The 25,112-nt window shown below is 39.5% G+C and overlaps 1 protein-coding gene across 1 annotated transcript in view; it reads left to right on the top strand.

The window, feature by feature from the left end:
- Window positions 1–25,112, top strand: part of ZCCHC4 (zinc finger CCHC-type containing 4) — a 51,756-nt gene that overhangs the window by 3,504 nt on the left and 23,140 nt on the right. Inside the window, exons 4-5 of the mRNA XM_040486714.1 lie at window positions 11,884–12,159; window positions 13,268–13,348. Of these exons, the coding sequence (XP_040342648.1) occupies window positions 11,884–12,159; window positions 13,268–13,348 (357 nt within the window). The remainder of the gene's footprint in view (window positions 1–11,883; window positions 12,160–13,267; window positions 13,349–25,112) is intronic.

Below are 25,112 nucleotides of genomic sequence, written 5' to 3'. Positions count from 1 at the left end.
TGTGTGCTGGGAGAAGCTCCTTGCGAAGCCCCTGGTCTGGGCTGCTGGTGACAAATAGGTTTTTACTCTCCCAGCAAGTGTGCTGGCTCCCTGGGCTGCTGTGTTCAGAAGGATTCTGAGGTCTTATCTAGGCTAAGTGGAAAGGAGAACTAGGCTCTATTAAAAACATCTTTCTTGAGCTTCTTGGATTTTGAAGTCCTTTGAGGGAGGAGGCTTTTCACAGGATAACTTGATCACCCCTAACCAAAGTACTTAATCAGTGATGACCATTTACTATATGGGAATTCAGTCAACAGTACAAAATATTTAAACCTTTTAAATTAATGTAAATTGAGCATTACTGTGAGCGGGCTAGTGGGCTAAGTGTTTCACATGAGAATTATTTAATCTTGCTGAGGCAGTTTATTTACTTAGATGAGAAAATTGAGGCCTGGCGCAGATGAGGAACCTCATTAAAGCCATTACTACTGGAATGGCTTAGCAGTGACGCAGACTTATGCCCCTGATTCGAAAACATTTTTAAACATGAAAGCAGACGCAAATTAACATATGTATGTGCTGATTTGATTTAAGGAGATCTAAGTAGATAAAACATGAGTTCTATAGAGATCTATCGTAATGACAAAGAATACCAAAGACGCAGAGAGTACAAAGTAGAAAAATATCACCTGTCATCTCTGCCCTTGAGCCCCTCATTTTGTTCATTTTGTAGTATTTTCTCTCAGCCTTTTTGACCTGTGCTAAAGTTTGTTTTACAAGGTTGTCATCATAATGTATACATAGTCTCTTATACTTTGCCATTTCAACTCTACCTGATAAGCATCTTTTTTATATTACATAAGGATATTGGTGATTCGCTTAAACTATAAGAACATCTTGGTGATCTTGTTTCCTTGTATAAGAACATTTCAGGGGCGCCTGGGTGGCGCAGTCGGTTAAGCGTCCGACTTCAGCCAGGTCACGATCTCGCGGTCCGGGAGTTCGAGCCCCGCGTCGGGCTCTGGGCTGATGGCTCGGAGCCTGGAGCCTGTTTCTGATTCTGTGTCTCCCTCTCTCTCTGCCCCTCCCCCGTTCATGCTCTGTCTCTCTCTGTCCCAAAAATAAATAAACGTTGAAAAAAAAAAAAAGAACATTTCAGTCTGGAGCTAAACCACTGTTCTGTCTTTGTGCTGCCAGAATATGGCTTTTTGATAATAATTTTTGAAATTCCTATTTCATGTTAATTGGAATATCAAAGCATTGGCTAAAATATGAAGAATTAAAGAATTTTCAAAAGGTTATTTCTCAGAGGTCGTACTGTCATTTGTAATCTAGTGCTGATTCTTTAGAACATGTCTTTTTAAATTTTATTATTTTTTTTAATGTTTATTTATTTTTGAGAGAGAGAGAGACAGAGCCCGAGTAGGGGCGGAGCAGAGAGAGAGGAGACACAGAATCCAAAGCAGGCTCCAGGCTCCAAGCTGTCAGCAGAGAGCCTGACACAGGGCTTAAACCCATGAACCATGAGATCGTGACCTGAGCCGAAGTCAGATGCTTAACTGACAGAGCAACCCAGGCGCCCTGAGAACATGTCTTAATAAAATAATTTTCAACATCTGAGATCATCTGTAACCTATAACCTTGGATTTTGTTGCCCAAGCTTGCTTGTTTGCTGCTTCTTTCCTTCCTCTTCCTTCCTCTTCTTTCCTTCCTTCCTTCCATCCATCCATCCATCCATCCATCCATGCATCCATATAGTCATTCTTTGTTGAGGTCTCATAAAGAACTTAAAATGCAAGTAATGGAGTTGAGATACACAAAGATAACATCGTGCTAAGAAGAATGTGTTAAATGTAGACAGTATTTATAGGAAAAAAAGCTGAGTGTTCTGGGAGGTCAGCAGTGATACAGCTACCTTGTGCCTTAGCTGATCGGTATCGTTTAAGGACATGGGACTGGAACAGGTTTTGGAGGATGGGTAGAAGTTGAAGCTTTTTGAAATGCACTGGCATTGATTTCACTGTCTTGCTCTGTCTGTGATTGATGCTGCATGCTTTCTTATATGCTTTCTGTGGAGTAAAACATTTGAAATCAGTCATTCCTCTAAACACGTAAAATTTTGGCTTTTTAAAATCAAAGGCTTACTAAGTTCCTTATTCTATGTTATTAAGTACCTGTTCTCTTAGAGTGTCTTCAGCTGGAAACTCGCAGTTCGTTCCTGTGTGTAAATGACCCAAAGGATGATGTACTGTTACTTGACGTTGTAATTGTTTTCTAAGTGAACTTTCTACAACTCATTTACAAATGGTCTTAGGGGGGCGCCTGGGTGGCGCAGTCGGTTAAGCTTCCGACTTCAGCCAGGTCACGATCTCGCAGTCCGTGAGTTCGAGCCCCGCGTCAGGCTCTGGGCTGATGGCTCAGAGCCTGGAGCCTGTTTCCGATTCTGTGTCTCCCTCTCTCTCTGCCCCTCCCCCATTCATGCTCTGTCTCTCTCTGTCCCAAAAATAAATAAACGTTGAAAAAAAAATTAAAAACAAAAAAACCAAATGGTCTTAGGAAATAACTACACCATTTGAAAGTACTAAAATGCATTTAAATGTGATTCCTATTCTATAAAGCAAACTTTTATCTGTTACTGTGGAGTAACAATAGCTTCGCATTGGTAATTTCTTTTCCAAATTGCTAGAAAAGAAATATGTAGCTAGCCATATAAATTGGCTTGTTATACTTGATTTTTATTACGGAACTGGCTGTCCTGCACAGATGGCTAGGTGCTACAGAAGAGGATTGGATATTTGTTTTTTTAACCTCACTCTTTGAGCCATGCTTTTGATTTCATGTGTTCAGTTGACAGATTTACATTTTGTGTCTGAGATTTGACTTTCCTTACAGTTTCTAACTGCCTGTCATGCCCTGAGATGTTATTCTATTATGTAGTGTGCTGACACCTTTATTGTGACCTATGAAGTCTTAGAGAAGATATATTTTAATGCTAAAATAGGCAATAATTTATGTGCATCCATATGGTTTTGTTTAGTTGATAACTTCATTTGGTTACGTTTTTTTCAGAGCTCAATTTAAACTCAGATTTTCAAGGTCTGCTATTAGGGAAATGCCATAAACGTAATTCGTCTACTCCAGGAAAGGCAAATGGAACATCAAATGGAGATCAATAAAAATGACATTTCAAAATGCTAGCCTGCAATTTGTGAATCATGCTGAGCCATGCAGCAGAATGAATTTCCTCTGCCCCCCCCCACCCCCAGTATGTGTAGAAAGTACCAATAAGGAGGGAGAGCTGAGTAATCTTCAGTTTTCATGTTCTCATGTTCTTCCTACCAAACCTGTAAAAAGCCTTGTGTCTGAATATTAAATTTAAAGCAGTATACTTGAATGATTATGATGTGATTTTGAATAGAAAGATAAACGCACAAGATCTCAGTTTATCTTTTGTCAGGGAAAGGTTAACAAACCAGCAGTAAAACTTCCCGAAGAGCAATTTTGACAGGGCACAAAGATCTCGAGGTGGAGGTTCACTTAACAGTATTCTTCTTTTCCTTTGTTTACAAGTAATTAAACTCAGTGTCCTCAGTGCCTTCAGAGAGTCCTGTGTCATGAGCAAATTGTACACCGGTCATTCATGGTGTTTTTAAACTTTCATCTCTTCCTGGTGAATTTGCGTCTTCCTCCTTCAGTGGGCATCACTTGGTGAGTGATAGGTGGTCCTTTGGACTGGGTTTAAGTAACAGACCCTGACACAGCTCTAGCTGTGGGGATCTTCCTTCTCTTTGTTCCTATAAAGCCCTCGATTGTAGTCGTCATTCTTTCAAGGATGGGTATTTACTTCCCTAATATCCAACGTCTGCCCTGTTGTTCCGTTTTAGTTCCTGACTACACGTGTCATACCCTTGCGTTTGGGGACCGAATTGTAGATGACGGCAGTGACACATGTAGTTCCAGCAGTGCATTGGGCCGAGTTGAAGAGATGGTACCATGAAGGGCTGGGACAATTTTGCACGTGGAGGGGGTGGGGAGGGACCATCCCAACCACATCATGCCCTCCGTCTGGCTGATGGCGTTAAAAATCCTGTCTCTGTCGTAGTGAAAAAATACGCATCTTAGAAGTGATAAAATGGGGATGGCTGGATTTTGCTTTGTGATTGTCTGACTGGCTTTCGTTTAGTGGCTAGATTTATCTCATTTTCATAGCGGGTATAATAGATAACACTTGATCTTGGATTTTCCTGTATTACTTGATGCTTCCTGGTTTTCTTCTCTTTGTTCTCTTTTACTATGTGGTGTATGTTGGCTTTGCTTTGTTTCATTTCATGTGTGCTGCTTCTGGTTTTTTTTGTTCTTACGGTTGCTTGTCTAGCTTTTTATATCCTATTTAATCCTTTCTTTAGATGGTCTTCATCCATCTAAAAGTGAGAGATAATGAACTATCCCATTTTGGTTGATTATTTCTTTTTAGGAATACCCTTTATGCCCTTGACTATTGCTTATTGCTCTTTCCCTCGATTTTTCTCTTTGAAATGATATCTTTTGGTCTCTGACTCTAACACATGAGAGCACCAGTGTCCTTACACTGTCTCCCACTTTCTCTGGGACTTCTCCGACCTCTTGTGTTGGGATTTACGTTATTTACATTTTATACTGTAACCATAATGCCCATATGATTCCGTTTTTATTCTGTGGTTAAATGGATTCGGTGCTTCCTGGAAGCCCCTTTGGTGTACTTGCTTTATTTACCTCCCCTATGGCTAACATTCATATTCTCGTGGTTTTTACTTTTTAAATAAAAGTCTCACATTCATCGGAAATTTTCAGTAAAAATTCCTATGTGGCTGTTGTATGATTCTGTTGATATGAAATACCCCAAACAGGCAAATCTGTTGAGACGGAAAGTAGAGGCATGGTTGCCAGGGGCTGGGGGTTGGGGAACGAGGAATGACTGTGGACGGGTTCAAGGTTTCTTTTTCAGGTGATGACAGTGGTCTGGAATTAGATTGTGGTGATAGTCGCCCAACTTCATGAACACTCTAAAAACTGCTGAATTGTACACTTTAGAAGAGTGGTTGTACGGTATGAGTTAAATTTCAGTCAAACCAAAATCTTTACGTGGCAATGGAATCAAACAGTTCTGTGAGGTTTCACAAAGAACAACGCTCCTGTTTCCACCCTTACGTTTCTCCTCCCCAGCAGCAACTACAGTCAGCCATTCTGGCTAATTATTTTAGAATTTGCCTTCCTGTCTGTGAAATACAAAACATGCTTGCATTGCCACTTCCTGATTTATCAAGTTTTGGAATTATCTATTTCCTGTGGAAGAGGAGGGTTTACCTTTCTTCCTCTCCTCTCCTGCCCTCTCCCCTTCACCTCTACCGCCCCCCACCTCAGAATCTGTACCTTTTCACTGCCCCATTTGTATATGGTTACATCATAATTTGGGGGTTAGATTCATATTTTAGTGTTTGCATTATCATAACTGTGTAAGTGCTGCTCATAGCTGAACCATATAAGAAACCAAAGTGAAAAGCTGAACCATATAAGCTTTTTGTTTTCTTTGGAGTTAAGAATAGTCTTGGATTTTTTTACTGTTGTAGCTGCTATTTGCTTATTTATGTGCTTATCACTGCTCCAACCGCAAACCCTCTGCCAGTTGTCTGAATCCTTTCAGAACATTCAGATGTAGCACAGTCTTTTAGATCTTAGAGAAATCTGTCCTAGGGCTTTCAGAAATGCTCCAGTCTGGAATGGTTTCCCTTTCTACCTGGCACCTAGCAGTCCTGCAGTTTCATCAGCAAGGACTTAGATTATATGACTACATAACCTGAGTTCTACGAAGTCCTTTATTCTTTTTTTTTTTAAGATAGTTTTTCTCGGGTACTTTTTTATGTTTGTTTCTTTTTTTTTTAATGTTTATTTATTTTTGAGAGAGAGAGAGAGAGAGCATGCGCAGGAGAGGGGCAGAGAGAGAGGGAGACACAGAATCTGAAGGAGGCTCCAGGCTCTGAGCTGTCAGCACAGAGCCCGACGTGGGGCTTGAACCCATGGACTGTTGAGATTGTGACCTGAGCTGAAGATGGACACTTAACCGACTGAGCCACCCAGGTGCCCACCTGCTTTATTCTTGAGTGGCACTGACCCAACTATAAAATTATTCAGATTACATGTTTTCCTTGGAACATTGCAGGATTGCATCATGTCCTTCAGAGCAGGACTTCTTAAATGATCTGTGTTAAAGGATCGGTCTTTTGTCTGTTGGCTTTTTTATGTTCTTGTTTTCATTTCCTACCCATTGGGGTCAGATACTTTTGTAAACCTGGTAAAGATAAATTAAAGTAAAATGAAAGTCAAATGAAGAAAAGAGAAGACATACAAAATACAAGCCCACGTTTTTTATTGTTAATTTGAACAGACATAAAAGTGCTCTAACTGGTATAAAAATTCTAAATACATACTCTTGATGTCTGTCTTTGTGTCGTCGGGAACTGGTAACAGTTCACTGCCAGCACCAGTTCGTGGCCACTTTGTGAGGAACACTGATCTAGAGTTAAATGTGGTGCTGTAGAAATCTGAGGCCAACCTGATTTTTACTATCCAACAATTTTGAAATCTTGTGTTTCTGGAAATACCTTTATCTGTGCCGATACTTGATTGATACCTTTGCAGATGATGGAATTCTACGTTGGAAATATTTTTCCCCCAGATTTTGGAAGGCAATGTTCCATTTACTTTGTCTTCATTTTAGCTGCTGAGAAGTTCAAGTTCAAGAAGTTCATTCCTGATCTCATAAATGATCTGTGACTGTTTGATCCCTCTGTCATTTTTTCTTTTTTTTGAATCTTTTTATTCCTAGGGGTATGACATTTCATGACTATCTATCTTGATGTGAGTCTGTTACATTTTATTTTGCTGGGTATTAGGTAAATCCTTTCAAACTGGAAACTCGTTCTTCAGTTCTGAGAAATTTCCTAGCATATATTCCCATTGTCAACGAATGAAAAACCAAATCTCATATGATGTAGGGCTGATTACAGTCCATTTTTGGTTTAGTATTTTCTGGGGTCATCTTTGCTTGTTTTCTTTGAGTTTAATTCTTGCCTTTTCTTTAAAGCACTTTTTAAAACCTTTTATTGTAGGACATTTCAGGCATATATAAAAGAGAGAACAGTATAAAGAGTCTCCTACACCCACACCCAGCTTCATTTGTCATTAATATGTAGTTAATTTTATTTCACCTGTATCTTCTGTGACCTCCAGTGTAGATATTACATATTTTATCCATAAATATATGCACCTCAAGAAATAAAGCCTTTAAAAAACCATAATCACAATACTATTAAAATGCCTAAACTATGAACAGTACTTTAATGTAACATGCAGTTAGTATTCACATTTCTCTATTAGCCTGTAAATACTCTTAGCCATAAATACTGTTTTATAATTGATTCTTCAAACAGGATCCAAACAGCGTTTATGCACGGTAGTTGGTGGATATCTTTAATCACTTGTTTGTTGAAAAAACAGAGTAATTTGTCCCATAGAATTCCTCACATTCTGGATTTGGTTGCTTGCATCCTGCAATGTTGTTTAACATTTATTCTATCCCTGTATTTCTTGTAGAGGTATCATCAGACTCAAGTTCAGTTTCAGGGGACAAAACTCTTTTGTAAGTAGTGGGGCATATTCCCTTTTGAATTACATCAAAAGATAGATAATGCCTGGTTATTCACTTGGTGTGACTTTAACATTGATCATATGCAAAGTAACCAGTCTGTAAACAGTACAATTGATTTTGTGTATTAATCTTTTATCATGTAATCTTGATGAGCTTACTAGGTTTAGCAACTTTTAAAAATATTTCCTCAGAGCTTTCTACATATACAATCATGTTGTCTGTGAAAAAAATTTTTATGTTTCCTTTCCGATCTGTGCCTTTTATTTCTTTTTCTTGTCTTATCAAAGTGGCTAGAATCCCTAGTGAGTGTTGACTAGAAATGGTAAGCGTAGACATCTTTGCTTGTGTCCCAATCTTGGGAGGAATGTATTCAGTCTTTTACCAGTATGGTGTTAGCAATAGGTTTTTCTCAGATGCCCCTTAGCAGGCTGTGGAAGTTTCCTTCTGTTCCTAGTTTTCTGTGAATCTTTCTCATGAATTAGTGTTTGATTTTGTCAAGTGCTTTTTTCCTGCATTTAATGAGATGATCATTTTGTAAAAGATTGTTAATTTGGTGAGTTGCACTGATTGCAACATTAAACATTAAAGCAGCCTTGCATTCCTGGGCTAACCTACACTTGGTCATGATCTATTACCTTGTTTATATGCTGTGGTTTTGATTTGCTAAAATTCCGTTAATAACTTTTGACTTTGCGTTTATGAGGTTTACTGGTCTTTAGTTTTCTTACGATTATTTTTTTCTGGTTTGGTGTTGGGGTCATCCTGGCCTAATGAATGAAGTGGGAACTGTACCTTCCTCTTCAGGGTACTGGAAGAATTTATGTAGAATTGGTATTGCTCTACTGTCTTCTTTCTTACATTGTTCCCAGTGAGAAATCTGATATCATTCTTAATCTTTGTTCCTCTGTACAGTGTCTTTTTTTCTTCTGGTTTTAAGATGTTCTCTTTTTCACTGATTTTTGAGTAATTTTACTATGTATGATGCACCTTGTAGTTTTCTTCGTGTTTCTTGTGCTTGAAGTTCTCTGAGCTTCTTGAGTCTTTTGATGTAATTTTTGGAAAATTGCAGCCATAATTTTTTCAAAAATGTTTCCATCTCCCCAACCCCACTTGGGGGCCCATTTTCATGTATTTTTGTCCCTTGGGGTTTCATTTTGGGTAATTTCTAAGACTGTGCCTTCATGTATATGGATCGTTCCTCTGTCACGTCTAAATTTCTGTTACTCCCATCTAGGCTATTTTTCCACTCAGACAATTAAAAAAAAAAAAAAAACTTTAAAGGTTCAATTTGGGTCTTTTTAATATTTTCTATGTTTTTACCTAACAAGCTCATTCTTTTTTTCTTTTTTTTTTAAACCACTTGAACATATGGTATACAGTTACAGTAAATGGCTTTAATTTCTCTCTGATCATCTGTGTCATTTCTGAGTCAGTTTGATTTGATTGTTGTTGCTCTTGTTGTTTTTCCCCCTCGTCGTGGGTCATGGTTTCCTGTTTCTTTACATACCTGTTGGTATTTGATTCAGTGCTGGAAGTATCAATTTTACCTTGTATTCTGGATATTTCTTATTCCTTTACATATTTTTGAGCTTTGTTCTGGAACACAGTTGTTACTTGGCTATAGTTTGGTACTCTCCAGAAGGATTTGGCATACCCCAGCGTGCAGACCGCCTCTAGTCATGCCTGTCCATTTACACATTGGGTTTGTAGTTCCTTTTGTGCTACAATCACAGCATAGATGTGACAGAGAAACCAGATGGTCTGCCAAGCTCAATATTTATTACCTGATCCTGTACAGAAAAGGTTTGTCGTTCCTTGCTTTCGAAGGTTTATCTTCAAGCTTTTGGGCAGGACTAGAGCATCTGTGGGGTAGGGCTGATTTCTCCCCGCTCCTGAAGCAGTACCCTTCTCAGGACCGCACCTGATGCTTGGGTTTTAGGAGGTTTCTCCCTCGGGCTGCTTGGTAGACACCGACCCCGTGTCCTGTTGGGTATTTGGCGATTATTCCACCTGCTCCTTTCCAGTGGTTCTCTCCTGCGCTCTGGATGCTTCCTTCGCCTGCGTGTGCCGATCAGTACTCAGCTACGGACTCGAGGGGAGTCGTAGCAAACCGTGGAGCTCCCTCTCTCTCCATGTCCTGGTTTCTGGCTGGGATGCTCCACATGTGCATTCACTAGTGCTCTGCCCTGTGAATTCTAGCCGCCCTGGCCTCCACGAACTCCCAGCTCTGCTCATCCACTCCCTGAGGTCTGTTTGGGCTTTCTGTCCTCTGTTGCCAGCTCTGCGCAGGCAGCAAACTGGCAGCTGTCCTCCCCCTCAACCCTTCCCTTCTCTCACCATTCCCCATTTTGGCTGCCAGTTGTCCATTATGTTAAAGCCGCAGTTTCATGTTATTTTGTCTGTTTAAAAGATTTTTTTAAATTTTTTTTTTTTACTGTTTTTATTTATTTTTGAGACAGAGAGAGACAGAGCATGAATGGGGGAGGGTCAGAGAGAGAGAGGGAGACACAGAATCTGAAACAGGCTCCAGGCTCCGAGCTGTCAGCACAGAGCCCGACGCGGGGCTTGAACTCACGGACCGCGAGATCATGACCTGGGCCGAAGTCGGACGCTCAACCGACTGAGCCCCCCAGGCGCCCCCGTTTAAAAGACTTTTTGAGAGCCAAGGTGGTCAGTCTGGTTTCCGTTACTCTATCATGGCTGCACGCAAAAGTCTTCAATACTTCGCATTTAACAATGAAAGGAAATAGTAGTGAATTCAGTGTTGCTCTTGCTGGAGAATGTACTGATTCTTTCTACGGCATTTCATGTCCCTTTCCTCTACCGACAGTCTTACTTTGAATTACTATAAAAGTTTCCTCTAATATCGCTTTCCCTTTTCTTTCCAGTCATAGATAAAGCTGTCAAAAGCACAGTTATCATGGAAATAGAAACATTTAAATTACTGGCACGATAAGCCTATTTCTTGCTGTAGCCATTCAGAGCATCGATTTGTCACTGCCGTGGGTGCTTTGAAGTGAAACTGTGCTTAGATATAAAAAGTTTTAAAACCCACTTTGATTCTGTGTGAAGTTCACAGTTTTTCCAGTGCAGTCCCGGAGTTCAGTTCAGTTGAAACCGTATGGCTCCGCTCCAACGATAAGAACCCTTTAGTGGACTATACGACATGCTTAGATTCAGACATTTCTGACCCGCCATAGACCTCAATAGCGTTATTTGGTTTTCTTTTGTGTCCCTACTCTGATTTCATAGCTGCTAGTGGCTATCCAACAGCAGTGTTTAAAACATACAGTGATTGTTTTCTCTCTTTAATTATCTCTAATAAAATGAAAGAAAAAAATCAAAGCAGTGACTTTGAAATCAGATAGGAGGATGATTTGAAGGAGACCAAATGGGCTATTGGTACAGTTTTTTAAGGCTCTGGGTATTGTCTTGCTATTTTGGGGATGAGCTTTTGCAGAGCTGCTTCCATCAGTACTGCTAAGAATAGAGGAACTTTGTGGGAACATTTTTTTCTTTTAGGAGGTAATTTTTCCCGCTAACTATGCCATAAAAAATTGAAGAATGATCTTAATTTCTCATTTTAAAATGACTGTCATACCAAGCCAGACTACTTAACACTTCAGCGTTGGAACACATGGATTTGTCAATAAATTTAAGCGTAATAGTAGTCTCCATTACTACTATGTTGTTTGAGTAATATATGATATTCACATTTTAAGTGGATATTGATCTTCATTCAGTGACTGAATTGGAGCATCTCAATTCTTGCAAAACTGCTGATTCTTTTCTACTTTGTGGGTATGCAGCCAGACATAAATTCTAGCCAGCATTCCACAGATATTTCTTTCCTTTGCCTCTTTACACAGTACTCTTCAGGAAGTAATAATACTTTTTGCAGGGGCCCTGGGTGGCTCAGATGGTTGAGCGTCTGACTTTGGCTCAGGTCGTGATCTCACGGTTTGTGAGTTCGAGCCCCACGTCAGGCTTTGTGCTGACAGTGCAGAGCCTGCTTGGGATTCTCTCTCTCTCTCTCTCTCTCCCTCCCTCCCTCCCTCCCTGCCCTTCCCCTGCTCTCTCTCTCTCTCTCAGAAATAAATACACATTTAAAAAATTAAAAAAAAAATAATACTTTTTGCATACTAAAAATAGCAAAGAGAAACTGTCTTTAAAACAGCAGACTTCCAACGTATTGCTTTGTGTTTTGTTATGTCCTGAAGGTACTTGAAGTTTATTGAGTTGCCCTTGGCTGAGAGGAGGTTTTGTCAAAGATGCCAGCAGTTGCTGTTGCCGGACGACTGGGAGAAGCACCGCGAGCACTGGGTGGTGGGCAACATCTCTGCCGGCCAGCTCTGCAGGCCCAGCCAGCTTCTCCGTCCGCTGGAGAACAAGAAGACAAACGCCCAGTACTTGTTTGCCGAGCGTACCTGCCACTTCCTGGTAGACCTGCTTCCTGCCCTTGGGCTCACGAGAGTACTGTGCGTTGGCACACCAAGGTAGGTCACGCGATCTTATTTACTTATTTTTTGATTTACATCCAAGTTAGCTAGCATCTAGCGCAACAGTGATTTCAGGAGTAGATTCCTTAATGCCCCTGACCCATGTAGCCCCTCCCCACTCCCAATGATTTTTTTTTTTTTTTAAACTTCTATCCCCACTGTTGAAACTGTGAGACAGAATTATCAAGCAGCTGTGTACTATGTTCCGAGACATTGTACGCAGCTTTATTTATTTTTTTTTTTTTTTAATTTTTTTTTTTTAACGTTTACTTATTTTTTTGGGACAGAGAGAGACAGAGCATGAACGGGGGAGGGGCAGAGAGAGAGGGAGACACAGAATCGGAAACAGGCTCCAGGCTCTGAGCCATCAGCCCAGAGCCCGACGCGGGGCTCGAACTCACGGACCGCGAGATCGTGACCTGGCTGAAGTCGGACGCTCAACCGACTGCGCCACCCAGGCGCCCCCGTACGCAGCTTTAAATATACAAAGGAAGTAGAAAGCATGGTCCTTCTCCTAAGGAGTTTGTATAGGTCATTTGAGAGAAATCTTTTTTTTTTTTATGTTTGTTTATTTTTGAGAGAAAGAGAGAGAGGGAGGGAGAGAGAAAGAGTATGAGCAGAGGAGGGGCAGAGAGAGGGAGACGCAGAATCCGAAACAAGCTCCAGGCTCTGAGCTGTCAGCCCAGAGCCTGACGCAGGGCTTGAACCCATGAACTGTTGAGATCGTGACCTGAGCTGAAGTCGGACGCTTAACCGACTGAGCCACCCAGGTGCTCCTCGAGAGAAACCTTTATAGAATTCTGTTATATGATGGAAGGTTCCTTCTGATTTGATTCTTGACTTGTTTACAATTTTAGACTTCTCTTTTTCAAATACGTTCTACCTTTTAAAAAATACTTGAAAACTGAAACAGTTGTATTTGCCAAATTCACTTCAGTTGTTTCATTGAAATATTAGAAATACCAGGAGAACATTGGTGGGTTTTTGTTTGTTTGTTTTGTGTTGTTTTTTTGTTTTTGTTTTTTGGGTTTTTTTTTGGTTTATTTGCTTATTATCTATGGCATTTGTAATTCCTTATTAAATTTGCTTTCATTAATTGTTTTAGGTTGCATGAGCTGATCAGGTTGAAAGCATCAGGTGACGAGAAGTCTAACATTAAAAGCCTTTTACTGGATATTGATTTTCGGTAGGTTTACAAAGTATGGTATTTATTCTCATTCATTGTCGCCTGCCTTCCTTCCTTCCTTCCTTCCTTCCTTCCTTCCTTCTTTAATGTTTATTTATTTTTGAGAGAGAGAGAGCCCGAGTAGGGGAGGGGCAGAGAGAGAGAGAGAGACACAGAATCTGAAGCAGGCTCCAGGCTCTGAGCTGTCAGCACGGAGCTCGACCCGGGGCTTGAACTCACTAACTGCGAGATCATGACCTGAAAATCAGACGCTTAACTGACTGGGCCACCCGGGCACCCAGTTGTCTCTTATTCCTTGTTAATGTTTTCTTCTTATTGTTTGTTACTGGTTGCATTCCTTTAACATTCAGAAGTAGTAATTGGTTAGAAGCCGCCTTTTTAGTCATATAAACTCCACTTGTAATCTTCCGTATTTCAAACACGAAGGCAGTGGATTCCTTCTTGCTGATGTGCTTCCTAAATTCTTTCAACCAATGTGTCTCATTGTCTTGGGCTTATAATTTAGAGATCAATTCTTACTGAGTGAAATTTCTTCTCATACACTTATTTTTCAAAGATAATTGTGAACTTCTTTCAGGATTTTGTTTCATCATGTTGGAAATGTGATAAGATACTTATTTTAAAAGATCTTCCCAGATGATGTGCCTGTTGTCTTTCACTGGAAATAGCCTGAAGTCAAGGGAGAGCTAGGGAAGAGACAGGTGTTAAAGCAGAGGATTAACAAACAGGCAAAGTCTGTGGGAGAAGGCCAGAATTAAATGGCGTCTGATGTGTTGGGACAAGCGGAGATGAGACTGACAGAGGACCACGGGTCATACCTCCCCTCAGGTGGTGATTTAGAAGCACATGTGTTCATCCACAGTCTCTGTGATTCTGTAAACTTGGACTACCCTTCCTTACTTGCTGTAATTACTTGGATTCCCCAAGATCAGGGTGATGCTATAAAACACTGTGTTCTTAGTATCTTTTACTTGTTCTTGACTATGTCAAAGGGAGCAGGCACTGTGTTTCTTTTTATTTAATCTGATAGAGTCTGTTTGGCTAATATTCCAGTATTTGTCAGAGAGAATCTGTGAAATTTCATGTGCTTTCTCTCGCTAAGAACAAGGCCAACAGATTTTTAAAGTGAAAAAGTTACAACAAGAAGTACAGCTTTTATCATTTATTATTACTATTTTTAAGATTTCCAGGTCAACTTTAGGTGGTCTAATAGAGGCAGCTACATTTCTCAGAAATAAGCCACAGTTTCTGTAACCTCTCATTCCGTATTAACAGGACTAGCACAGTTGGCGATTTCTGCTTAACATGAGCGTGGCTTGGCAAGATGTAATTCCATAGGTGATAATACAGACTTTTATTTATTTATTTATTTATTTATTTATTTTTTTAAAAATTTTTTTTTCAACGTTTATTTATTTTTGGGACAGAGAGAGACAGAGCATGAACGGGGGAGGGGCAGAGAGAGAGGGAGACACAGAATCGGAAACAGGCTCCAGGCTCTGAGCCATCAGCCCAGAGCCTGACGCGGGGCTCGAACCCACAGACCGCGAGATCGTGACCTGGCTGAAGTCGGACGCTCAACCGACTGCGCCACCCAGGCGCCCCGATAATACAGACTTTTAAAAGAGAAATTCAATTTCTTTTTCTTAAATTGAGATATAATTCACTTAAAACTCACCAAGTTAAGGTGTATATGCCTGTGGTTTGGGGTGTATTCATTATGTTTTGCAGTAATCACCACTATCTAATTCCAGAACATTTCTGTCACGCTGAAAAGAAACCTACTCACTTGCCCTGGCGGTCAGCGATCTGCTTTCTGTCTCTGTGGATTTGTCTCTTCTGTATGTTTTCCATAAATGGAATCATACAATGTGTGGCCTGAGTATGTGGCTTCTTTCACTTCGTGTAATGTTGTCAAGGCTTATCCGGGTCATGGCACCTCACGGTACTTTGTTCCTTGTAAGGCTCTGTTAACATTCCATTGTATCGATAGAGCAGATTCTCTTTTAAAACACCACATTCCTTTCCTAAGGAATGATTGTTAAGTTATTGTAAACATGTTATTTTGAAGGTAGAAGTGTAACTTTGGGTTCTTTCGATAACAGTATTCACAATAACTGGTGCTTGCGTTGAGTGCCTGTCCTGTGTCAAACCCTGCTGTAACTCATTCCGTCTTCACATTCACCTCCCCGGTGAGGTCGGTGCTGTCCTCATCCTCATTTGCCAGGTGAGAAAGCTGAGGCACAAAGAGGTGAACAGGCTTGACCTTGTGGTTGTAAGTGGCCAAGTCAGGATTCAAACCCAGTTAGTCTGGCTCCAAAAGTTAAGTTACCCTCTGAAAATAACTTTGCTTTTGAACTTGTATATGAGCCTTTGTTCTGTAGCCCGTTTCTCTCTTGTCATCCTTCCATCTCCCTTTCTCCATCTGTCCCCGTGCCTGGTCCACGAAGGTTCGTCGGCAGCCGGTTTGCAGGCCCCTCACGTGTTTACAAGAAGGCACTCATTAGTCGGGCACCTTATATTGGAGCCCTGGAAGTCTGTTTATGTCAAAGAGAACGTGTTGGCTCACGTTACCGGAGCCTGTGATACAGCAGGCCTCAGTCCAGGCGAGGTCCTGGGTGCTGCCCTGTGTCGTTCGGGCTCCGTCTTTCTCTCTGCACCTCTCATTCTGTCTTTCTCTGGATTGGCTTTATTCTCCAGACAGTATACATCACACACTTTGACAGCAGCAGCTTTGAGCCCCTGTAGTCTTAGCTTCACTGTGCAGTGGCCGGAGGCACTCTTTCCTGAGAGCCCCAATGGGGGAAGGGCTGGCTGGGCTGGGGCCATCTGCCCGTTCCAGAACCATCTCTGTGGCCTGCCAGGTAGGGTGGCCCGGCAACCCTGACCAACCACATGGAGTGGGTTCACCAAAGGAAACCCTCTCTTACCATAGGTACGTGAGAGATGACAAAAATCACATGTCCACAGCTGAATTATCTAACATCATGTATATCAGTAGGCAATAGTGCTCATGTCCCTGCCTTTGGGACTTTTACCTCCATGAAAATGGTACAGTGTTGTCTTTCTTTGGTACAGTCATGGTTCTTTGTGTTCTGATTCATTCAAGTCAAGCTTTTTCCAAGCCAGTTGTGGTGGACTGTCTTGTGCACAAACTAGAAAAAAATCAGTGATTCATTGTGATTTGCTCAAATTCCAAGAATCTCTGGTTTACTTTTAACAAATCTTTCTATTTTTATTTTTTTGACAGTGTGTGTGTGAGCAGGGGAAGAGGAGAGGGAGAGAGAGAGAATCTTAAGCAGGTTCCACTCCCGGCCAGGAGCTCAACACAGGGCTGCATCTCATGACTGAGATCGTGAGCTGAGCTGAAATCAAGAGTCAGACCTTAACCAACTGAGCCATCCAGGAGCTCCTATTTTAGCTCTTTAAAGAGACAAGATCTTTAATTCCATCACCCAAAACATTCTGGATTTTGGCTTTTTAGGTCTTTTTTATGCATATAAACATTTTGAAAAGAGAGAATCATAATCTTTTTTCCCCACCATATATCAGTCATATTTTCTTTTTTTAAACTGAGGCATATTTCATGTAGGAAAAGCAGGGTTTTAGTATTATTCACAAGGTTGTGCAACTGTCACCACCACCTAATTCCAAAACACTTCCATCACCTTTTTTTTTTGTTGTCGTTTGTTTAAAATGGAAATTTTTTTGTGTGTGTGCTCAGTACACCAGATAGCATTGCAAGCACTGTCATGACAAAACACAGAAATATGCAGATCAACGTGAAACAGTAAGTTAGTTTCCATGAAGTGCTTTGGCAACGTAGTCCTATAAATCTTTCCTTCAGCTAATTTGACTATACATTTCAGTAAGATAGAGGTAATGGATTAAGTGGAAGTTAGCTTGTGAAGTTTTCTTAGAAATAAAACTCCAACTTTATCCATCCATGCCAGTTAAACACTGTAACTAAAACTTCCAAATAAGTGCGAAAGGAGATGAAGGAGTTAGTTACCTTTTTTTGCTTAAACAGTCCAGAGGAAAATGGTGACTACAAATACAGCAGGCAAACTGTTAAGACTGACTGATCTAGGATACAGTGTTGCACTAAACTTCAGCCTCAAATTGTGCTAAATGCTCATCGTTAATAACATTTCCATCACTTTTTTTTTAAGTTTATTTATTTATTTTGGGAGAGAGCACGCACATGTGAGGAGGGGAGGGGTAGAGAGAGAGGGAGAGAGGGAATCAGGCTCCACTCTGTCAGCATGGAGCCCGATGTGGGGCTTGAACCCACAAACCGTGAGATCATGACCTGAGCCAAAATCAAGAGTTGGACACCCAACTGACTGAGCCACCCAGACGCCCCATTTCCATCACTTCTGATGGAGCTGTCTCTCCATTATCGTGGTCCCAATAAGTGATCTCTTTTCTCTCCTTCCCTCAGCCCTTGGCCACCACTAATCTGTTTTCTGTCTCTGAAGATTTGCCTGTTCTGGATATTTCATAAAAATGGGATCCTACGACATATGGTCCTTAGTATCTAGCATCTTTCATTTAGCTTGGTATTTTCAAGGCTCCTCCGTGTTACAGCATGTATCAGGATACCAAATTTTGATCCAGTCATCAGTTGATGGATGCGTGCTACTTCCATTCTTTGGCTATTTGGAATATTGCAGCTGTGAACATTTGTATACAGTTTTTGTGTGAACATAGGTTTTATTGTCTCTTTGGTATTGTGTTAATTTGCTAGGGCTGCAATACCAGAGTAACCATAGATTGGATGGCTTAAACAATAGTAATTTATTGTCTCAGTTCCGGAGGCTAGAAGTTCAAGATCAAGGTGTCAGTAGATTTGGTTTCTTCTATTTTATTTTATTTTATTTTATTTTATTTTATTTTATTTTATTTTATTTTATTTTATTTTATTTTATTTTATTTTATTTTATTTTATTTATTTTATTTTATTTTATTTTATTTTATTTTATTTTAATTTTAATTTTAATTTTATTATTTTTTTTAATTTACATCCAAGTTATTTAGCATGTAGTGCAACAGTGATTTCAGGAGTGGATTCCTTAATGCCCCTCACCCATTTAGCCCATCCCCCCTTCCATAACCCATCCAGTAACCCTCAGTTTGTTCTCTATATTTAAGAGTCTCTTATGTCTTGTCCCCATCTCTGTTTTTATATTATTTTTGCTTCCCTTCCCTTGTGTTCATCTGTTCTGTGTCTTAAAGTACTCATATGAGTGAAGTCATATGATATTTGTCTTTCTCTGACTAATTTCGCTTAGCATAATACCCTCCAGTTCCATCCACGTAGTTGCAAATGGCAAGATTTCATTCTTTTTGATTGCTGAGTAAAACTCCATTGAATATATATACACCACATCTTTTTTATCCATTCATCCATCAATGGACATTTGGGCTCTTTTCCATATTTTGGCTATTGTTGATAGTGCTGCTATAAATATTGGGATGCACGTGCCCCTTCGAAACAGCACACCTGTATCCCTTGCATAAATACCTAGTAGTGCAATTACTGGGTCATAGGGTAGTTCTATTTTGAATTTTTTGAGGAACCTCCATACTGTTTTCCAGCGTGGCTTTACCAGCTTACATTCCCACAGCAGTGCAAAAGAGATCCTCTTTCTCCGCATCCTCGCCAGCATCTGTTGTCGCCTGAGTTGTTAATAGCCATTCTGACAGGTGTGAGGTGGTGTCTCATTGTGGTTTTGATTTGCATTTCCCTGTTGATGAGTGATGTTGAGCATTTTTTCATGTGTCGGTTGGCCACCTAGATGTCTTCTTTGGAGAAGTGTCTATTCATGTCTTTTGCCCATTTCTTCACTGGATTATTTGTTTTTTGGGTGTTGAGTTTGAGAAGTTCTTTCTAGATTTTGGATACTAACCCTTTTTCTGATATGTCATTTGCAAATATCCTCTCCCATTCTGTAGGTTGCCTTTTAGTTTTGCTGATTGTTTCCTTTGCTGTGCAGAAGCTTTTTATTTTGATGAGGTCCCAATAGTTCATTTTTGCTTTTGTTTCCCTTGCCTCCGGAGATGTGTTGAGTAAGTTGCTGCAACCAAGATCAAAGAGGTTTTTGCTTGCTTTCTCCTCAAAGATTTTGATGGCTTTCTGTCTTACATTGAGGTCTTTCATCCATTTTGAGTTTATTTTGTGTATGGTGTAGGAAAGTGGTCCAGGTTCATTCTTTTGCATGTTGCTGTCCAGTTTTCCCAGCACCACTTGCTGAAGAGACTGTCTTTATTAGATTTGGTTTCTTCTGAGGCCTCTCTCCTTTGGTTGTAGTCAGCCATCTTCTCACGGTGTTCTCACGTAGTCTTTCCTTTGTGTGTCTATGGCCCTAGTGTCTCTCTCTCTCTCTCTCTCTTTTTTTCAAATTTTCATGTAAATTCTAGTAAGTTAACATGTAGTATGATATTGGCTTCAGGAATAACATTTAGTGATTCATTACTTACATACAGTACTCAGTGCTCATCACAAGTGCTCTCCTCAATGCCCATCACCCATTTAACCCCCCCCCCCCCTCCTCTCTAGCAACCCTCAGTTTGTTCTAATCTTTAGTTAAAAGTCTCTTATGGTTTGCTTCCCTCTCTCTCCTTTTTTTGTCCTTCTCATATGTTCATCTACTTTGTTTTGTAAATTCCACATATGAATGAAATCATATAGTATTTGTCTTTCTCTGACTGACTTATATTTCACTTAGCATAGCCCCAGTTTCTCTTTGTATGTCCACATTCCTCTTTTATAAGGACACCGGTCATCTTGCATCATGGACTGCCTTAATGATCTCATTTTAGCGTAATCACCTTTTTATTTTTTTAATTTTTTTATTTATTTTTTTAATATATGAAATTTATTGTCAAATTGGTTTCCATACAACACCCAGTGCTCATCCAAGATGCCCTCTTCAATACCCATCACCCACCCTCCCCTCCCTCCCACCCCCCATCAACCCTCAGTTTGTTCTCAGTTTTTAACAGTCTCTTGTGCTTTGGCTCTCTCCCACTCTAACCTTTTTTTTTTTTTTTTCCTTCCCCTCCCCCATGGGTTTCTGTTAAGTTTCTCAGGAGCCACATAAGAGTGAAAACATACGGTATCTGTCTTTCTCTGTATGGCTTATTTCACTTAGCATAACACTCTCCAGTTCCATCCACGTTGCTACAAAGGGCCATATTTCATTCTTTCTCATTGGCATGTAGTACTCCATTGTGTATATAAACCACAATTTCTTTATCCATTCATCAGTTGATGGACATTTAGGCTCTTTCCATAATTTGGCTATTGTTGAGAGTGCTGCTATAAACATTGGGGTACAAGTGCCCCCATACATCAGTACTCCTGTATCTCTTGGGTAAATTCCTAGCAGCTTAATCACCTTTTTAAAAGCTCTGTCTCCAAATATAGTCACATTCCAAGGTGCTGAGGGTGAGGGGTTCAACAGATGAATGTTGATGGGTTACAGTTCAGCCCATAACAGGCATTTATCTTAGGAGTGGAATTGCTGGGTCATGTGGAGACCCTACATTTAACTTCTTGAGGAAGTGCTAAGCTGTTTTCCAAGGTGACTACCATTTTACATTCCCAGCAGCCATGTGTGAGTGTTCCAGTTTCTCCATGTTCTTGTCAACTCTTGTTATTGTCTGTCTTTCTAATGTGGTATCTCACTGTGGCTTTGATTTGTATTTTATTGATGGCTGATGATTTTGAACATTTTTTCATGTGCTTACAGGCTTTTTGTTTATCTTTTTGGAGAAATATCTATTCAATCCTTTACCCATTTTTAATTGGCTGTCTTTTTATTGTTGAATTGAAAGAGTAATTAATATATTCTGGATACTAGACCCTCATCAGATATATGATTTGTAAGTATTTTTTCCCTTTCTGTGGGCTGTCTTTTTATTAGTGATTATGTGCAATTTTTCTCCTTTGGTTGCTTGTGTTTTAGGTGTCATATCTAAGAAGCGATTGCCTAATTCAAGGTCACGAATCTTTACACAATGTTTTCTTCTAAGAGTTTTATGATTTTAACTCTTACATTTAGGTCTTTGATCTATTTTGAGTTTTTTGTAATGTATGGTGTGAGGTAGGAGTCCAACTTTATTCTTTTGCATGTGAATATCCAGTTGCCTCAGCAACATTTATGAAATGACTATTCTTTTCTCATTGAATTATCTTGGTACCTTATTGAAAACCAGAGGACCATAAATGTATGCATTTATTTTTGGGCTCTCAACTCTGTTTATTTGATCTATGTTTATGCTACTTTCACACTGCCTTGATTACAGTTGCTTTGTAGTAAATTGTGATAATGGAAAGTGGGAGTTTTCCAACTGTATTCTTTCTCAAGATTGTTTTGGCTGGTGTGGGTTCCATCTTAATATGAAGTCTTCCAGTCCATGAACATAGAGTTCTTTCCATTTATTTAGGTTGTTTTTAATTTCTTTAAATATTTTGTAGTTTTTCACTGTATAAGTCTTGCATGTTTTTTGTTAAATTTATTTAAAATATTTTATTCTTTTTGTTGCTACTGTAAATTAAATCATTTTTTAAATTTCATTTTGTATTATTCATTGCTAGTGCCCTAATTTACTTTTTGTTTTTTTTAGATTTTATTTATTTATTTATTTATCTATTTATTTATTTATTTATAAGCAATCTTTACCCCCAATGTGGGGCTTGAACTCTCAACCCCAAGATCAGGAGTCTGAGTCAGCCATGGTACTGAGTCAGCCAGGTACCCTGATGTAGTTTTAAAAAAAAAACAAAAACAAAAAAAACCCCCAAAACAACAAAACTGTGCTAAAATGCACATAGGTTAAAATTTACCAAGTTACTTATTTAAGTGTACAGTTCAGTGGTATTAAGGTAAATACCTTCACATTGTTGTACAACAGTTCACTAGAACTCTTCTCACCTTGGCTGAATGACTTTTAATTTGAAAGATTTACATGGACTCTTAACTCTTCATTTAAGCTGTGTCTTAGAGTTTTACCTCTCTCGAGCCTGTATGAAATCTCCCGGATGGAGTAGGTGATGTGGATAGTTATTTGGTAACTTATCAAATATATTGATTTTTTTTTTCTTTTCGTATCTATACATTTCTGGGTGTGTGTGATGGAAACAGAAGCTGAAAGTGCTGTATTACTTAGCTTAGCTTCTTTGATGCTGAGTCAGTCCTGTAAAAGGTTGACATTGGGTATTGAGGGAGAACTCTTTTTTACTGAAACACATTAGTGGCCAGAATGAACTGAATCTGTTGCCTGTACTTCCGGGATTATGGGATGTGGGGTCTGTTTGGATTTCTCACAGGGACCACAATTAAAGCAGGAACAGAATCCCGTGTGATACAGAGTGGCAGTGAATCATTACTTTTGGCCCTTTGACTTTGGTTCCTTGCAGCCCCACAAAAGGTCTGTCTAAGGCTTCAGAGAACTGCCTGAACCCCAGTGTTATATATGCTATAAATATTCTCTTCAGGAGGTCTAAGATATGAAGTTAACATTTGCTAAGATGGATTTTTACATGCTCCAATTTTAGCATGAAAGATGTGAAACTCTATTTGGCAAACTATCATCCAAATAAAGTTATATAAAAAAAAATGAATTTCTTAGGTTCATTTCATGGACTAATTTTATTCAGCTCTTGATTACATTTCCTGTGTATAGAGCATGTTTTACACTTGGTAACTGACTCTCATTTAAAGAGAATGAATGGCCAAATTAAATGAATGTCCTTCTGCAGTTTTCAAGTGCATGCATTTCTGATTGGTTTTGTTTGCCTTATTCAATAGAGAGAATAATTCTTTGAGGCCAATTTCATTTTAAGAGGGTAAGTTCAGTGATTTTTCATAATTTAGAATATGAAAAATTACGCTCCCTTGTTTGTATCTGATGGAAACTCAGAGCAGAAATTTTGGCTTTTTTCTGTCTCTGACTCTGCCCACTGCTTCCCAGAATGTTTTGGACAAGTGTGCTGTGCTGAATTTTATGTAAATAAAATTTTCTTTTTTAATTTTTAAAAAATGGCTGTTGTGTCTTTTTGAAGCAATAAAAAAAAGGTGGAGGGGGGTAGAAATATATTTTAAAAGGGGTCGTATTTTCCTTTGCTCACCCTTACCAAGCTATGCGAGAGAAGAAAGTCCGCAAACGATAGTTGATCTGCAGTTGTACTAGTGTGGAGATATACCTGTATATAAAATAACTGACACCTATATTACCGGTTATTTGGAATTTGCTTAAATAGGGAGGCATTTGTTTATTAACGGTAACTGACATTGTCCCACAGTTTTTGGAACGTTCATCAGGTTACAGTGTATAGCTTAAATACTTTTCAGTTATTCAGACCTTTTATTTCTTCAGTGCAAATTTACGTTTTATGAAATCAGCAGATGCACTAACAGTATCTCAAATGATATTAAGGGCCATTGTACTCAAAATGAACAGCTGTTCTCTCTCCAGAGAACAAGAAGAAGTGGGTTTAAATTATAGGAGGAGAGATTTTGGTTGGACATAAACGTAACTCCCTCATATTAGGGGAATTAAGATATAAATCTTTATAGCAGATATTTATTAAAACAGCAATGCCTTACATTTCATTATGTGCTATGTAGATGCATTGGATTAAGCACTTTACGTGCATTGTTTATACTTACCAAGTCCTATGAAGCAAACACTGTTATTTCTTCCGTTTTGTAGATGAGGAAACGGAGGCTCGGATAGGTTAAATAACTTACTAAGGTGACACAGGTAGTAAGTGAGAGACCCAGAGTTCGAAACCAGACCATCTGACTCTAGAGCCTGTGCTTTTAACCACGTGTAATAGGATAAAGCAAGGCTGTCCGTTGGGTTGAGCACTCGCCATGGGTGGTGAATCAGTTACGGACAGTAATGGAGAACCGGAAGTAGAAGTAGAAGCAAAGAGGAGTGCCTGGGTGGCTCAGTTGGTTAAGCGTCTGACTTCAGCTCAGGTCATGATCTCGCAGTCCGTGAGTTTGAGCCCTACATCCGGCTCTCTGCTGTCTGCGCAGAGCCCATTTCAGATCCTCTGTCACCCTTTCTCTTTGCCCCTTCCCCCACCCCCTCTGTCTGTCTCAAAAATAAATAAACATTAAAAAAAAAAAAATAGAAGCAAAGTGCCACTATCACGATTTGGTCAAAAGTTGACCATGTGTCAACTTGAAAGAAGTGAGCATGTGTCCCTGATTTTTTTTCACTAGGTCATGAATCCTGTAGAAAAACAATGTGGTTCACATGTGAATTGCTTATGGCAAAAATTTTGGAAGTTCAGAATCCTATTGGGATAACAAAGAAGTTTCTATATTATGCAAAAAACTCAAAATTCAGCAAGAACTAACAAGACCTGGGGAAGATGCAGAGACAGACAGTACAAATACAATTAAGGAATAAAGAAAACTCAGTCTTGTAAGAAATCAAATCAATGCAAATTTAACCATCATATGCTATGAATTTTTAGTAAATTAGCAAAAATTTATAAAATGTTAATACCCAAAGCTGGTACTCTCATTCATTACTGATTGCATTTTAAAGTAGTATGTTAACAGAATAAAATGGTTCAATCAGTAAATAAATCTCTCTCTTTCCTGGCACTAAGTCAGTAAATATGAAATGCACATACTTATTTTTCTTATATATCGAGAAGTATATTTTATTGAGCTAACCCGCAATGCACAAGAAATGCTTTGTATTAGATATTTTCCTTGTTAACCACAGAAAAAAA

This window comes from Herpailurus yagouaroundi, unplaced genomic scaffold, assembly GCF_014898765.1.
Source record: "Herpailurus yagouaroundi ecotype Mexico unplaced genomic scaffold, PumYag 28, whole genome shotgun sequence".
Taxonomy (NCBI): domain Eukaryota; kingdom Metazoa; phylum Chordata; class Mammalia; order Carnivora; family Felidae; genus Herpailurus; species Herpailurus yagouaroundi.
Note: the sequence above shows the minus strand (reverse complement) of the source record. Positions and strands in the feature narration are given on the sequence as shown.